This window comes from Acartia tonsa, chromosome 4 (assembly GCF_053477335.1).
Source record: "Acartia tonsa isolate MP-2025a chromosome 4, ASM5347733v1, whole genome shotgun sequence".
NCBI lineage: Eukaryota > Metazoa > Arthropoda > Copepoda > Calanoida > Acartiidae > Acartia > Acartia tonsa.
Genome location: NC_137263.1, coordinates 44,712,416 through 44,730,439, shown reverse-complemented (window position 1 = coordinate 44,730,439; position 18,024 = coordinate 44,712,416). Strand labels below are relative to the sequence as shown.

The following is an 18,024-nucleotide window of genomic DNA, read 5'->3' as shown; positions in this document are numbered from 1 at the left end:
CAAAATCTGCGAAATATTACAAAATAAACAGTTGCCAACTTTAAGTCAATATTTTTTTTTTTTATTGCAATGTTGTATTTTTTTTACTTATTTGAATGTTTCCAAATTTTGAAACAATTTTTTCATATCTCATTTTTATGAAATTATTAATATATTATGATTAAAAATAAGTAAACCCTGCTTTTATTTGAAAACAAAGACGACATTTAAAATTATATTTTTTAGGTTGCCAACTTTAATATAAAGTGAGTAAATAAGGCTTCTTAGATTATCTTCAAATTCAAGTAGTTTTTTTATTGTGGTAGCTTTTACCACAGAAATACTGTCAGATACAATATGTATAAATTAATTTTTTTGTTTAAATATTATTTAACCTTTAAACCAAAGTAGGCAACCATGTAAATTGCGTTGTTTGGACTCCCTCCCTCCTCTGACAGAAACAGAGTTACCAAATTTTAGTTTATAATTCTTAATATTTCTATTTTAAATAAATATAATCAATAATTTGTTAATTAAATTGATTTTAAAACAGATTCATTATATAAACAACTAGAATATATTTTTCTTAGATATTTTGATATGGTGCCTCTGTGGCTAACCTTGCTAAACTCTTGTGAAGAAGGCTGACACACACACACACACACACACCATCCCAGCTGATCCACACAGCAAGCAAAGCAAAGCTCGCAGCTGATTCAGAACTGAGTCTTTATTTCATTTACAATTCTTTCTACCCCAGTTAGAGTTAGTTTCTCTTTTCAATTTGTAGTTTCAAGTTAATTTTTGTTATATTTAATTAATCAGTGAATTATTGTTTATATTATTGTATTTTAAAATATGATTCAGTGTTCGGAGTTTTATGCTATTTTTATTGTTAATATATATAAAAGGAAAAAGTAGTCTTTTTATTATTAAAAATTTCTCATCTTCATTTTGTTAATTGTGTATAGTGAAAAAATTAATTTTGTAATTTAGGCTTAAAAAGTATATGAAATTGTTCAAAATCGACTTATGGATATCTATAATTTTTATTATTATTAAATCTTTTATACCTCTAGATATTAATAAAGTATTATGTATACCAATTAAAATGTGTCCCAAATAAAGCTAGTTAGCTAGCTATATTTACTTTTCTATGAAATATAGAAAATATACCTACTATTCGTAAATGCAAATATTATGAAATCTGTTAATATATATTATGTATTATAGTTTTAGGTGTATTTTTCTTAACAAATTTCAAATTTTATTTAATTGTTTTCTAAGGGGAAAACCTTTGTATTCTCTATACCAAAAGCTTCCCCCTGCGAAAATTTTAGCAAATTCAAATTTTCTTAGCCTATATTTATTTTCCATTGATTTAAAGAAAAGAAGACCTAATCAACTTAAATCTACCTATCTCTATTATTTCATTTATTTAATACCTATTCAGTTTCAGACGATTTAATTTGCTTTTATTGTTTTATTTGTTGATTATACTGTAAAGATGGCTTAGCTTGGGATAACAGGACATAAGAGGTGGACTAACTTAATCTTGGTCAGAGGGAGGAGAGAGAGAGAGACAGGGACAGAGGGATTGTGGCTCAGTGTTTTACAGTCATATATCTGTCTTTAACAGGTACTATTCATCTTTTTAGAAATACACATGTAAATTTATCCTCCTATCAAACCAACACTTACTTATTCGTTTCTGTTGGGGAACAGAATATCCTAATTGGAAAGTCCAACTTTTTTAATCTGTTACCCAAATCATATAAAAAAACACATTTCATTTTATTGTCATTACTAGGTATGAAAAAAATGGTAGGTACCTACCTCTAAATTTAAAAAGTGATATCAAAGGAGAATGAAATAAGAATTGGTTTATTATGTATAATGAATTTTGTCTTAAGAATCATCCAACATGGCTTAAAATAGATAGGACGTTTCATAATTGTCAAATTAACGATTAGATCTTTCCGTTACGGACGGACAAATCATAAATGTTTTTTTTTATTAGATAGGTATTATTGCAAACAAAAATGTTTGTTTTCTGTTCGCAATTTATGTACCTAGTGAAATAATTTTGTTAGTTACCTAGCTAATTTATTATTTTTATTTAGGATGGAGCTAAGAGTGGGAAACAAATATCGCCTGGGCAGGAAAATTGGAAGCGGATCCTTTGGTGATATTTATCTTGGAACAAATATTTCTACTGGAGATGAAGGTAAAATAATCCGCAGTAATGGAGTTAGAATTTATCTACGTGGATATAACGACAGGGGAAAAATTGTTAATTTATTGGTTATTTTAGCCCGCTGCGAGTTTTATTTTATTAAAGAACATGAAAATCTGGTGTTAGATCCAAGTAATAATATATCCATTACCGTAGCTGAACTTGTAAAATTGAAACGCACTATAACTACCTAATGATAGTTGTCAGTCAAACGCATGAGACTAGTGCTTAAACTAGGGTAACCATTGATCAAAATAGAGCTTAGTTGGGTTAATATTATAGCCTTAGTATATTAGCATAACAGCATCATTATGTATATGTTGTATACATATTAAAGTTGAACATATATTAGCCTTTTTGCTCTTTGTCAATTTTGTTTTATCTTTTATTATCATTAAAAGATTCGACATTGAAATACTAAATAGTTCCTCTTTTAAATAATAGTATGTCTACAATTAGATGTATTTAAATTTTTATTATTTTTATTGTAACTTTTTATATTCTAAGAATGCTTGTACATTTACTGCAATGTATTTCCCTCCCTATAATTACAATAAAGTATTTTGCCTTATTTAAACCTAAAAGTCAATAGTTTAACGTGATTTTTATTGGTATTTTTCTGCATACTTCGCCGGAATCTGTCACTTGTTTTTTTATACTTTTAGCAGTGTGCAAAAAAAGTAATTTGCAAGACTTAGCAACAAAGATTTTGAATTGGGAAGGAATGAGAAAGGGAAAGGTTTTTTTCTACACACACTTTCAGACTTCCAGACAATGCGCAAGTGTTTTTTTTTAATTGCATAAACATTAGTGTTTTATTGTAAACGCAATCAATTTACATGCTATTTATTTAGTAAAACTAAACTTAAAGGTTAGGAGGAGTAAGAAAGTGCTTAAGACTTAGAAAAAAATTAAGAATAGATTGAAAACAAGAAACCTACCTAAGAATAATTTAATTACAGACCCATTGCTTTTAAGTCCTTATTACACATAAGTATCAGCTGCTACTGTTTAACTGTCAAGGCAGTGCCCCTCTTCTTTCTATCAATGCCTCTGTTTTATAATAAACAAGGATGGCAACATCTATAAAAGTGACGCGCAACAAATTAGACTCATGAGTGACAAGTCTCATTTAATATTCAATATTAATTAAAAGTCTCATGCTTAACATAGACATACTTGTAGTTTAAAACAACTTGATTATAGAGAAGCTTCGCCTTGCCCATTATTATACAAATGAATTTGTAATACTTTACAGTTGAAAAGTTGAGGCTTGCCTTGTTACGCAATAATATACACAACATTTAGCATACCTAGTTCGTATTTTAGATAAGTTACACAAACAGGGATGGAACAATCAATGACAAACTTTTCCTCTCGCGTATTCAGTTCTTTTTTGCGACATTTTCTGGAAGAAGAAAGAGATGTAGATTAATTTAACTATCATTTATTCCGTACCCTCATGAGCTAAGTACTGCTTCTCAAAAAAATATTGTTATGATTATGATGTAATTTTTTTTTATTAAGATTGATTTTATTTTTCATACAAAATTGACATTTTTATTGTTATTTGTAGTAATCCTGTACTTTTTAATTGCGATAATAAACTGCAATAAATAAAATAACTAAGAAATGCAGAGGTTTTATGCCCGTTTACGTACGATTAGGAAGCGTAGCAATTCTAAAATCGTTACCAGAAAGTCCGTACGTCCATTTAAAACATGCAGATTTTTAATTTTTATACAATATAGTTATCTTCTTCATCTGATTTTCGGAATAATGATTCCTAGAATAACAAGGTACAATATTATAAGCGTGTGGAACAGATAGATTTTAGTTTCCTACCATCTCTATTAGTCGTGCCTCATTGATTGAGTGACTTTTAAAATGTTCAAATAATCTTTTTTTATTTTAGTTGCAATAAAGTTAGAATGCATAAAAACGAAGCACCCCCAACTTCACATAGAGTCCAAGTTCTACAGAATAATGCAAGGTGGTGTGGGTATACCTGCCATCAAGTGGTGCGGCTCAGAAGGTTAGTTTACATTCATTAAGGGGACTTTCTACGAGAGAGTTTCATTATATTTGTTGAATATCATTAAGTAAATATTTTGGATCATACAAGAAAGAAAACGAAGTAGCCGTATTTTCATTGAAGTTTTTTATAGACTATTTTAGGTTAATGATTGCCCCGCAGGTCTAGACCCCCCATGCAGGGGCTAGAAATACCTAGTAAAAAGCTACTGTGAAAATAGACGAAACCCGCTACTTCGTTTTCTTTCCGTTATCAATCTTTTAATATCAATGTAACAAAATTATAAATTACAAACGTTTTAGGTAAGTAATAACTTTTTGCTAGATCTTAATAGAAAAAAAGATAAGTCAGCACAAAATAATATTTTAAAATACGCATTTGTAAATTCTAGGTATTTTGTGGATTTTTCTTGAGGAATTGATGTTATACCAATACAGGGGGAGGGAATGGATATTAGACTGTAAATTATACTAAGTTTTATTATATACACATTGTCTCAATCGTTAGCTTATACCTTGAAACTTCTATCAAATCTTGATTTGGTTGATAAAAACTCTCAGTGCAGTGTACAAATTTTTCCACCAATAATTGTTTTCTACAGAAGGGGTAATTTGTCTTTATCAGTAGGGATGTACATTAACTTAGCGTTCATTTTTATATCCCTTAAGATCACTACTTAAACATGGATTTAAAATGACAGGTGTCCCACTATAATCCATTCTAATCAGGAAATTCTATTTGATTGAAAGTTAAACAAACATGCTCAATTTTTAAAACAATACACATTTTCTTATTCAACTATCATAATTATCAATATTTTGCTACTATTTTAGGTGATTATAACGTAATGGTAATGGAATTATTGGGTCCAAGCTTGGAAGACCTGTTTAACTTTTGTTCACGAAGATTCAGTCTGAAAACCGTCCTTTTACTTGCTGACCAATTGATATCCAGGTAAACTTTGACTTTTATTGTATAAGGATAAATTGTTTGGTAACTTCCCTACAGCTGATGTTGTTGTATTGACTACATGTGTAGGGTTGAGATGCAACTTTAGGATGAGAAATAATATATTTGGTTTAAGCTCTTTGTCCTGATAGCATATGGGTAATTCAACTTAATATATATTACTTACATTCCTAACTGGAGCTTACACAGTTGTATGTTTTTAAGTTTACTAATGAGGTTAAACATCGGGGGACATTTACTTTATCTTATTTAAAGTTTTATTCCTCCCAGTTACTTAAAAGTTACACTAGCGGCTTCGCCCTTAGAGTCCTCTAGGGGAACTTGAGAGGGAGGGGGCGGTTGAAATTGACGACCCTTTTTTAAATTCTAGTTTGAAATTTAAAAAAAAAATTTGAAGGGGGGTTACTTTTTCTAGGTTTGATTTCTCTTGAAAGGGTAGTGGACCGTGGTACCCACCCCTAAAATAGTTATAAACTTTCCCAGGACCTATGAGAAGGTTAATTTTAAATGAGAATCATATCGGTTAAGAGTTTAGCGAGATCCTTCGTTACAGATAAAAAAAACCTTACTACATTATATAATAGTAGGTATAAGGATGAGATACATTTATGGAAAGAAAAGAAAATTGTTTTGGTATCTTCCTTACAGCTAGTGTTAATGTATTGACTACATGTGTAGGGTTGAGATCCAACTTTAGGATGAAAAATAATATATTTGGTTTAAGCTCTTAGTCCTGATAGCGTATGGATAATTAAACATAATACTTCACTTACTGGAGCATATAAAATTATTAGCTTTTTATATGTTTTAAGTTACATAATCAGGTTAAACTTGGAGATAGGAGACATTTACTTACCCTCCTATCGTGTTTTGAATTTTTTGCATTATCCAAATAACAAAAAAACAGATCCCTCTCCTTGAAAAATATTTTATTTGTTCCTGATATTTCAATGAGGAATTAAAGAGTTGTTTTTAATTTGTATTTCTAATAACAAGAATGACAAAATTCATCAAGTAGAGCTTATAAATGAATAAAGTTTCATGATTAATTTTAATACAATGGACTGCATTTGTATTTTATTACATAGAAGATGCAATTATAAAATTTTACCAATTTATTAAAGGATTAGCTTTATAAACTTTAGGCGTAGTATGTCTTAGTAGGATCTATGACGAATTAACGAAGAGTCATAGTTGTAGAAAAGCTGTGCTTTTTAATTGCGCAATTACAAATATGAAAATGCAATTTTTTGCATAAAAAATTCATGATTTATCAAATGATTGAAATGTTGTCGTGTCATGATAACTTGTTCAAATCAAATATACAAGAAGGATAACATGATGCATAGGTTTTAAGAAACGATCCTAAAAACTATTGGACAAATAGAATTATAGAATATATGTAATTTGCCTGTATTATACTTCATTCGTATGCAAATATCTGATTATGCATATTAAACACACTTAGAACAAAACGCTCCAAGAAAAGAATTGGCACGTTTTATTAGACATTAGACTATTAGGTATGTTTTTTTTGGATTTTTGGTCAGACGGACTAACCCTACGTGTAGAAAGCTTTGATTTGAAAGATATATATTTATAATTAGACCTTAATTGTATTATTTTAAAAACATAACTAGCGGCTACGCCCCTAGAGCTCTAGGGGCACTTAAGGTAGGAGGGGGAAAAGTGTGCCTCATCCCATTTTATATTTGAGTTTAAAAAGAGTAAAAAAAATTTGGGGGGAGGGGGTGAAGACACCCTCCCCAAAAATAGTTTAAAACCTTCCCAGGACCTATAAGAAGCTTCACTGTAAAGGAGAACAATATCGGTTCAGCAGTTAGCGAGATCCTTCGGGACAAACAAAAAACGCTTACTACTTTATATAATAGGATATAAACTCTCTAACAAAAATTATTCTTAACAACACAAAATATTTAGTAGATATTCTTTGAAAAGAAAATAATTTCTAATTTAGCACGAGAAATTACGTTTTAATTTTGTTCACTGGAATCTAATAAGATTTTAATTTTAATATAAAATACTTAATTTATATTAAAGATTACAGAAATTTTAAGTTAATTATTAGTAGCAAAGCCACGCCATAACTAAGATATATCCGAGTAAGTTTCCTTGTTTAAAAAGTACATCGCACTATAAGCTTCCACTATTTACTCCTTCTTTTTCACGTATGCATACTCAAACACATACAGACTAGTACACAGAGATTTCAATATTGGCTTACATTTGCTTTCCTACTGCTTGTCCGTTTGACATTGATAAGATTATCTGTAACATATTCTTACTGTTTTCTTTTTCCCCTGAACTGTATTATAGTTCACTGTTATCAATTCTTACTCTAAGTGTTGCGGCGCTACTAATTAACAGAACTCCCGGTTGTTACAGCAGAGGGTTTTGTGGGACATCCCCGTCCCCAACCACAACCATTCGAGGAGACCAACAACTCGAGCAACATCTGCTACACCAAAGCTCCAGAAGGAGCAGATGAATCACTTCAGCCAGGAGTTCTTCAATCTTTTTAATTTACTCGACAAGGAAGTATGCTAGTCGGAAGCTACTTCTGCTATTGCTTATCATCGCCGGCATCGAGCAGAACCCTGGACCTTGGACATGCCCACCTTGTACCAAGAACATCACAAGAGCTCACTATTCAGTTCAATGTACCTGCTGTTTATCCTGGCTTCACCTTAAATGTTCCCAACTTAAATCATTAAGAGCAAGGAAGGCTCTTAAGCAGTGGAAAGGCCCTTGCTGCACCCCCCTCCCACCTCCACCTCCTTCTTCCACACCCTCACCACCATCCTCACCATCAACTACACCCCCCACACATCATCAACAACAACCCACCAGCAGTGAACAAGAACTGAATATATGCCAAGTCAACATCAACGGCATCAAGAGCAAGAATACAGAACTGATGCACCTCATGACAACAGAGAACATCCATGTTGCCATGGTGCAAGAGACCAAGCTGACAGATAAATCTAAAGACATCAAAACACCAGGTTATACTCTTATCAGGGAGGACAGACGGAAAGACAAGGGAGGCGGCCTTGCCTTCCTTGTGAAGGAAAACATCCCTTTCCACAGCAACACCATCCCCAACAGCATCAAGAACAACGATGATGTTGAATTCCAGAGTATCTCCATCATAGGGAAAAAGGACAACATCACCTTAAACAACATCTACATCCCTCCTGTCTCTAGCTGTCAGCATGGCTCCAATCTTCCACTCCAGGATATCCTCTCCCACACCTCTGGCAACAGCCTCACCATCACAGGCGGGGACTTCAATGCCCACCATGCCAACTGGTACTCCAAGGGGGAAGAAGATGCCCGGGGACGCAAATTGGCTGATGAAATCAACGACTCTGACATGGGTATTCTTAACGAAGACCAGGACACCAGAGTCACCAGCCAAAACAACAGCTCCCCTGACATCACACTGGCAACATCATCCATCCTGCCATACACATCCTGGAGAGTGACATCCAGTCTTAACTCAGACCATCTACCAATCATAATCAAGCTTAGAGCAGACATCTCCACCAACTCAAAGTCTGACGACAAAGTTTACATTAACTTTGCCAAAGCTGATTGGACTGGATTCACCAAGTTTACTGAGACTAAGTTTTCCAGACTCCCTAACCCCACGTCATCTATAAAGGGGGAGAAAGCGTTCACTAAGATCATTAACAGGGCGGCCAGAAAGTTTATTCCCAAAGGTCGCATTGTTGATGTACAACACAACATCCCTTCCAGCACCGCAAACAAAATCAAGGAACGTGACGAGCTTCGTGTGCGCCAGCCAGATAGTGATCGCTTTCACCAGCTCAACAGGGAAATCCAACAAGAGATCAATGAACACCGGAAAACACAATGGCGAGACCACCTTGATAATTGTGAAGCAGGATCTCAAAAGCTCTGGAAAACCATTAAAGGCATCAGCCAGCCGCAGAAAACACCTACCAACACAGCTATTAAGTTCAATGGTAGGATAGTCTCAGCAAACGGGAAGATTGTAAACCTTCTCAATCGGCAGTACACCCCTGCAGCCTCTAAACTACCATCCAAAAAATTTCGCCGGACCATCAGGCAAATCAAGAAATTAAAGGCTGACAAAGTGTACAAATACACCCCTCAACAAGTCAAAGAGGCCATTAAAGCCTCCAAGAGCTCCAAGGCCATTGGACCTGACGGAATCTCTCCTGTCATGCTCAAACACCTTGGGGACAAGGGTGTAGAATATCTTGCCCAACTCTTTAACACCACCATCAACACTTCCATCATACCATCCATCTGGAAGACAGGCAAGATCATCCCGCTACTCAAGCCGGGTAAACCGATTGATGAAGGCAAATCCTATCGGCCAATCTCCCTCCTGTCTCCAGCTGCAAAGATCTTAGAAAAGCTCATCCTTCCTGAGCTCTCAGCAGCTGTAGACCTGCAAGATCATCAACATGGCTTCAGAAAGCACAGATCAACAGTGACAGCTTTACAGGAAGTAAACCATCACATTGCCAGCAACCTGAACAGACGGAAACCCTGTCACCGGACCATCCTGGTTGCAATCGACCTGTCCCGTGCCTTCGACACTGTTGATCATGAGTTGCTCCTGAATGATATCTTGCACCTCGAGCTGTCTGGCACCCTGATCAGATTCCTCTGCAGTTATCTACGCGGCAGACAACAATATACTGTCTTCCGTAACTGTAGAAGTAAATTCAGGGCTGTCAGACAAGGAGTACCTCAAGGAGGTGTACTTTCTCCCCTCCTTTTCAATCTTTACATGAGCACCCTGCCTACACCACCAGGCAACATCAAGCTCATTTCCTATGCAGACGACTGCCAGGTACTCAACTCGGGGCCCCTCATTGACCCAACCTGCCATGAAATAAACCCCTACCTGGACCAACTTGCCACCTGGTTCAAGGGCCGCAGTCTTGAAATCTCCCCGGAGAAATCAACGGCCACAGTCTTCACCACTTTCAGCAATGAAATGAGTGTCACCCTCCCTATCACCATCCAAGGGAAAGACGTGCCGACTGTCAAGCACCCAACCATCCTTGGAGTCACCTTCGACCCGATGCACAACTTCGGGCAGCACGCCATCAAAACCAAGAAGAAGGTACAGCAGCGCACCAACGTGCTAAAATGCTTGGCAGGGACTGACTGGGGTAAGTCAAAGGAGATTATTGTAAATACTTACAAGGCCATAGGTAGATCAGTTCTGAACTACGGATCACCGGTCTGGACGCCATCTCTGAGTAAGACGAACTGGGATGAGCTGCAAAGAGCACAGAACAGTGCTCTGAGAGTAGCAACTGGTTGTATTAAAATGTCACAGGTCAGTCATCTTCACCAGGAAACCAACATCCTCCCTGTGAAAGAACACAATGACATGCTAACAAACCAGTTCCTTCTTTCCATGCACCGCCCAGTTCACCCTAATCACCACCTTCTACATGAACCAATCATGCCTAGAGACAAGAGAAAGACCATCATCAACAATGTACCTCTTGTCAAACCCTATCTCAGAGATGGTGAACCGGTTGAACGCAACTACAAGAAACGGCTAAAGAAGATTCATGACGACGCTCACAGAGACTGTAGAAATAAATATCCTGCAAACAAAGTTTTAAACTCTCGACCCCCTGTAATTAATGTCCAGGAAGAAAAAGGCCTTACACGTATGACGCGGTGCACACTTGCCCAACTAAGATCAGGATATAGTTCTTTTCTACGGTCTACAACAAGCAGATTTGACACAGCACAGAGCATACGATGCCCAGATTGTAAATTAAATGACCACACAACTGAGCATCTTTTTAACTGTACAGCTAAGAACACTACACTCACCCCCTCTGACCTCTGGACGCAGCCCAAAAAGTGCGCAGAATTCCTTGGCATATGAAGTGACAACATCTGACCTCCAGATGGCTAACAACAACAACAACAACAGAACTTCCCTGTTATACTTATTTCACTTCTAAATTTCAACTAAGCTGAATTCTATTTTAATTATTTTATTTTGGATCTATTCATTTTTTTTCAAATGATAATTTTATTAAATCTAAATTTGTTTTCTTTCTTAATAACTTTAATTTTAATCTCTAAAAAAAGTGGCGTTGTTAATCCGGACTTTTAAATTTATTATTATCCTATTATGACAAGAAAAGGGAATTAAATTGATTTTAAACCACGATAAAAATAAATAAATCGCTAGGTTAATCCCGTTTTTTCCCGGCTTAGGACTTTGGCCCAGGGCCGAGGGCCAACTAAACAGAAAGTAATTAAAAAAAAAATTTCTCATTTTCAAATACCTTTCTAGAATACTAAATAAAACTACACTAAAAGCGTGTTTTATAGGATTCAATTTAATGATATCTGTTTTTTTAAGCCATGAAATAGAAAATATCGAGAAATATGTAATTCTCACTCATAGGAAATTATTCGTGAATTGGTTGTGATCAGGAGAAATTTCCATGGTTTCCGAATTACGAGATCTCTGCAAAAATTTCCCCCTTTTAATAATTTTCTATTCAATATTTGCTCTATTGTTCTAATTACGTGCTTTAAATAGCATCTCTTTTATATAAACACGGATGGTTACATCCTTAAAAGCGAAGCACAATTGCTTAAAAATAGAACGTCTAGTATGAAAGTACTTCTATTTAAGACTTTGTTGTAGTTTGATAGCTTGATTAACAAAAAAAAAATATTTTATGCTAGCAGTCCATTTTACAAAAATCAAGAAAATAAGGTAATCATTTGAAAATTTAAAAAAGGCTTTTCGTAATGATTTTAGATTTGCAACGAAACGAATAGACGCACATACGGGCATATACTTTATTTATAGAGTAGCTGCGCTACTTATTGATAATATTAATAAATATCTTTTTGTTTTAGGATTGAATACATTCACAGTAAAAATTTCATACACAGAGACATCAAACCAGATAATTTTCTTATGTAAGTACATTTATAATATTTATACCAGTATGGCTTCGAAACCTAGCAATTTCCACTGGATTAAGACCGGTTTTTAACTGTTTTGAAGATGCATGTATCGTAGTTTAAATAATCTCTATGACCTTCTTTCCTCTCAATTTCTTATTCGCAGATAAATGTCTGTGTCATAGATACCATACTATAAATACATTTTCTTTAAAAATATAGAAATTAAAAATTTTTATGTTTATTAACTTACAAAGTAAATTTTAGCGTTCTTCCTATAAAAGCCAACTCCCTTAAGCTTTAGAATAAATAAGAATAATTGAATTTCTTTAGAGTTAGGGTTTCCTAAGCTTAACATTTTAAAGAATCTACAGGGGTGTATATTCTTCATGGTTGATCCTGCTAAAGGGGGGGGGGGGGGCATAAAAGATATATGGATGGTGGGAAAAATGTAAAAATTTAGAGAACTGAAAACAGTTTTTCCATTTTTCTCCCCTCCTTGGTTAAAAAAAACAAAGAATATGTAGGGGGGAGAATGATATGAATAAAATAAAGAGTTCTGAAAATATTTTTCCATTTTTCCCTTCCTTGCTGGAAAATTTTGCAGCAGGGGAAAAAATTAATATGGTGCAGAATATACACCCCTGAAAAACTATTTAAGGTTTAGGAAACCCTAACTTCTAGGCTAGCCTAAGGTTCTTGTGAAATTGTGTACTCGTGCTTTTCAAATATTGATATATTTTTATTTTTAGGGGGCTAGGCAAAAAGGGCAACCTCGTCTACATAATCGACTTCGGTCTTGCCAAAAAGTACCGGGACGCACGCACGCACCAGCACATACCCTACCGGGAGAACAAGAACCTGACCGGTACGGCTAGGTACGCCAGCATAAACACCCACTTGGGCATAGAGCAGAGCCGGAGGGATGATATGGAGAGTCTCGGATATATTCTTATGTATTTCGTTCAGGTATTTTACAACAATTTTTTGTTAAAACTAAAAAACAATTTAAATGTATGCAATATATTGTGGGAGATAAATTACACTGGTACCCAAAATATATTATAATCGCATTAATTTTTCGTTGGCATAAAAACTTTGGGTATTTCTATTGGCTGGTTCCAAAATAGATTCAACTAATGATTAAATATGCAGAAGGGGGTAATTTTGATTATCTTCACTGGGGATTGTCCATTGTCTTATACCTTAAGCTCACTTATATCTACCCAACAAGTTAAATTTTGTAAAAAAAAAAAATAGCAATTTAATTGATTTACTATTTTATCATTGATACTTTATTACGTAGGATGATGTTAAGTTATATAAAAGCTCTTTTGAATTTTTTTGTAACGGCTGTCTAAAAATATCATCTGAAATATATTGAACTTTACTATTTCTTTGTTAAGAAAGATACCCTTGATTTATTGTTACTGTTAGGAACTAGGTATGAATTTAAACTATTTTGTATTTGTAGGGAACTTTGCCATGGCAAGGACTGCGCGCTGCCACGAAGCAACAGAAATATGAACGGATATCTGAGAAGAAGATGTCCACCCCCATCGACGTGCTGTGCAAGGGGGCCCCCTGCGAATTTGCCACCTATCTTAATTATTGTAGATCACTTAGATTTGAAGAAAAGCCAGACTATAGGTAATAAATTATGACTTATTTAATAATAGAATTTGTGTCTGTCCAAAAAAAAACAGTTTATTTTTAAATTACCTACTCCCTTTGATTTAAATATATAGATATGTTTAATTTTTTTCCCTTTATTGTTTCATTAATTGTCTTTTTACTTATAAGTAAAAAAAAGGTAAATAAAAATTCAAGTTTTTAGTTCATATTTTTAAATTTATAAATATTGTTATTTTTCATTGCATGATACCCTAGCGAGCCCCTCCCCTCATTTTGAAAAAGAAATTGGAAAAAAGGGGAGTGGGAGATTTTTTCCCCTTGTACCCATTTAACCTAACCCAAACTTACCAAGATAAATCAATAGGACATGAAAATCACAACCCAATTGGGCTCAACCCTTCTTATTTTCGATTTATTTCATTTTGAAGAAGAGCCCCTTATTTTACCTAATTAAAATTATTTTCATGTTTCAGCTACCTCCGCCAGTTGTTTCGTAACCTGTTCCATCGCCAGGGATTCACCTACGACTACGTTTTCGATTGGAACATGCTCAAATTCGGCGGCAGTCGGGGACCAGAAACCGACTCCGGGGACCCCAGATACTCCAGAAAATGATCTCAATCTAGACACTAGAATCTTTCGGTGTGCTTGCGCCATGGCGTGCACACAAAGCGAACAACAGTGTTTGTACGTTCATCGTTCCCATACACACAGTACACTTGAATAAGCTGTACAACGTCACATGTACATTTGTAAATATTTTTTTTTTATTTCGTCATAAGACAGTCCTACACACTGGGATTCCAATAAGGATTCTTGTATTTTAAAAAGCCAGGGAAATTTGCTTCATAAAGTAAAATAAGCAAATTATTGATCTTTTTTCACGTGAAGAATCCTTTGAAAATCTCTGAAAGTAACAAGACATTATAATCTCAACATAACGATTTACAAACAGTGAACTTATTGAACCAGTAGATTTTAGTGAATTTTTAAACAAATTGTAAGTTTTTTAATCCAGGTTGTTTTTATTTAGTAGAATTATTTAGGTATTTCTTAACAAGCTTCAACTAATCTTAACTTCCTTGTAAGACAAAATAATGTGTAGGATTGTCTTAAAGTTAACATGCATTACCTATAATTTTATTTATGACTGATTTTTAGTAAGGAGATAAAAGTAGGAAAGGGAAGGACAATAAAAGTTGTTAGTGATGATGTGCCAAATAGGGGTGGCTTTGCTTTTTCTATTTTTGGGTCTAGTGCAAAAATTTAATGAATCTTTTGGTGTATTTTTTCTTTATTAGAAATTATTGTTTGGGGATGAGATGGAATATATTTTAGTTCAAGAAATGTTTACTAGATGTCACCTTTGCTCTGTTTGATGCATGTATGAAAAATAATGCTATCTAATATTGCTCGCCTTTTTATGTTAATGCAAATATTCAGTTTTCTTCAGTTTCTTATTTATAGTATTTTGTTTTTAGTACTTAATTTTTATTTATCTCCTAATGTTAACGGATTTTTTTATGTCTTTGGCCCATAATGACAAGAAAAAAATTTGAAAAGTTTAATTTTATTTGCCGACTTACCAATAGTTTAATAAAAATTCAAATACCTAAAAAACATTGTTAAATTGGTCATTTTTCATTTATTTATTTTTTATTACCATTGTCGTCTGTCATCCTCGTAAATGTTTGTTAAAAAAGTGTCAAATTAAATTGAACCCGCATTCAGAATTTAAATAGAAATCTATCGTACAGAAATTAGATATTACTACTTGGTTGCGAGGACATAATTATGAAAATCATACCTAATAGAAAAGATTTAATTTTATATAAATTTCAATAAAAACGATGGAAGTTGCAAATTTTGAAGAAAAAACTTGCTACATAAGGTCTCCACTTCAAAAATGAATCCCCTTATTCAAAATTTCTTTTATAATGTTGATCGCAATCCAAGAAATATTTTTAGCAGTTAAAAAAAGTTATGTACAATTTTTGCATGGATATTTGAGTAAAAAACGCAGTTTTAGGGACAATTTTTAATAAAAACAGTGATATAAATATTTCTAGCTAATTGTCCAAAACTGATTTTTAAAACAAAAGAAAACTTTTCTTACCTACGTAGTGTTTTATTGATACAAAATTAAAATTTTTTACATCTACCATTTTAATTACCAGATTTCTAGTGTTATTGATAATATTCTTATTATGCCTGTTATAATATATTTTACATATTACCACACTTAGCCGCAACTATGAATAAGTTTTAATAAATATTAAAATATGAAAAAAATTAACAATTTTATAAATTATAAGAGCGTTTCTTAGCTTTTTCAAAATTTCCAAAATATTTTTAAAAATAAAAATTTCATTTACATTCCGTTAATTTACGTTTTTAAGATTTTCATTTCAAAGAAATATAGCAAAATAATGGTTCAATTGTGAAGTTATTAAAACCTAAACATTATTGAAGCTAGGTGTGTTCATTTGTAGTAATGCTTTTTGCATGGTAAACCTTTGACCTGGTTTACTTATACTTTTAATCACATTTTATCAAGCTTTATAATCAATATAATAATAATCTGCTTCAATGGAAATATTAAGTTATTCTTCAAACAAGAAGATTTTAAAATAAAACTTACGAAAACCTAAATAAAAGCTTTTCATATTATTTCATGCATCTAAAAAAAACTATTTTATTTGTAGATATCTTATATTTAAGTCACGGATTCATTCTAAACATTTATTTATTATTGAAGATTTGCGTTTAATATTATATGTCGAAAATTAATATTTTTAATTTAAACTTTATCACGAAACCTCTTTGAATAAAAACTATTTTTAGAAGTTTAGTGATTGTTTATTTTAAATACTTTTTGGGGATTTTTTTAGAACGGGAAACAAGATTAATATGAATCGTAAAACAAAGTATCTAGCACATTTGGAAACTTTTGGACAGCAAAAAATTCTTTTGTAGCCTTTTAAACACCTATTTAGGAAGCTATACGTACATGAATTTTTAGCTGTCTTAGCTAATCATAATGAATTATTTACTTTGTTTTACGAAAACCACATAATATTCAAAGTTAGTGTTTTTGTTACCAAAAAATAACTGCCGTATTAATAATAAGAAAATCAACATAATAAGATTTCAATATTTATTTCATATTTTTAGAATAAATATAGAATTTTTCAAAATAGATATTGTTTAATACTAGAAAAAAAACTAAAGTAACTGGATTCTTAATAAAACTTTATTGTAAAAAAAACTTTATTGTGCATTTGATTTTTTTTTTGTAATTTACACACTCGTTAGACATTATTCGGCTCTTTTATTTGCAACTTTTATCCTTGTGTTTTATTTATTTCAAGTTATTTTAATTTTTTAGTTAAATTAATGCTTTTTAACTAATGTTATTTCAACTTATTTCAGGTTTTGTTAAAGGGATAGTTCTTAGAAAGGTTTTTCATAAAGAAATATTGATACTTATATTTTAGTCTCAAGAAATTTAATACTAAAGCTTTATTTAGATGAGATTTATGTGATAAACTTTTGAGATTTAGAGGATAAAGATTCAACTAGCATGGTATAATCTTAAATTGCAGTGTGGGTTATTTTTGTTCAAATGCCTTTCATGGAAGTATCCCTTTATTGATGCATGTATTTATTAACCTTGTTTAGAACATTATGATTGTTTTTCTTTTTTTAACAGATTTTTAAAGAATTTTTAGTAATATGTTAAGGTGGTATTTAAAGGTAATGTAAGTTAAAGGGTTCTCTTTTTCTAAATTTTTTTTATAATTTGATTAACCATTATAATGTTCTAAGCACAGCTTTTTTACAATGTTAATTTTTGTCAAATAAATGTCTTTAAATGCGTGTTGGAAATATATTTTTTTCCTAAAAACTTACTTTTTTTTATTATTTTATGATAGATTTATAACTAGGTGATGTCTGACCGTACGTCTGTCTGTAGGAGAACTGCTACTATCTGCTTCTATTTCATTATACTTAATGCTAGGTTTAATTGAAAGAAAATGCAAAATTTTTAGCCGCCGAATATTAATATGTAATACTAAGAGATGTTAAGAGATTAGACAGTGGGGGATAAATTGATGTACATTCCCAACGGTTATTCACAAAATTACCCTTTTGTTGTAGATTTAAATTACCTCTTAAAATTTGGATATTG

General features: G+C 32.7%; 1 protein-coding gene across 13 annotated transcripts; it reads left to right on the top strand.

The window, feature by feature from the left end:
* The first annotated feature begins 1,432 nt into the window (after positions 1-1,432).
* On the top strand, positions 1,433-16,468 carry dco (discs overgrown casein kinase 1). 13 transcript variants are annotated; one of them, XM_080158478.1, is made up of 10 exons: positions 1,433-1,618; positions 2,103-2,206; positions 4,131-4,250; positions 5,084-5,204; positions 12,150-12,212; positions 12,950-13,166; positions 13,672-13,847; positions 14,306-14,832; positions 15,957-16,094; positions 16,305-16,468. In XM_080158478.1, exons 2-8 carry the CDS (start codon positions 2,104-2,106, stop codon positions 14,445-14,447), a joined length of 942 nt encoding a protein of 313 aa, XP_080014604.1. In that variant the 5' UTR covers positions 1,433-1,618; position 2,103; the 3' UTR covers positions 14,448-14,832; positions 15,957-16,094; positions 16,305-16,468. The 13 variants fall into 13 exon arrangements, with proteins under 13 accessions (XP_080014604.1, XP_080014603.1, XP_080014600.1 ...); XM_080158477.1 differs by having other exon boundaries at positions 15,935-16,094; XM_080158474.1 differs by having other exon boundaries at positions 15,190-16,094.
* Positions 16,469-18,024: the final 1,556 nt, after the last annotated feature.

Bases quoted from the DNA above. Each gene is read 5' to 3' on its own strand.
- dco (XM_080158479.1), top strand. From the start codon at position 2,104: ATGGAGCTAAGAGTGGGAAACAAATATCGCCTGGGCAGGAAAATTGGA. The intron at 4,251-5,083 runs GTTAGTTTACAT...CTACTATTTTAG, and splicing joins CAAGTGGTGCGGCTCAGAAG to GTGATTATAACGTAATGGTA. The intron at 12,213-12,949 runs GTAAGTACATTT...TTTTATTTTTAG, and splicing joins AAACCAGATAATTTTCTTAT to GGGGCTAGGCAAAAAGGGCA.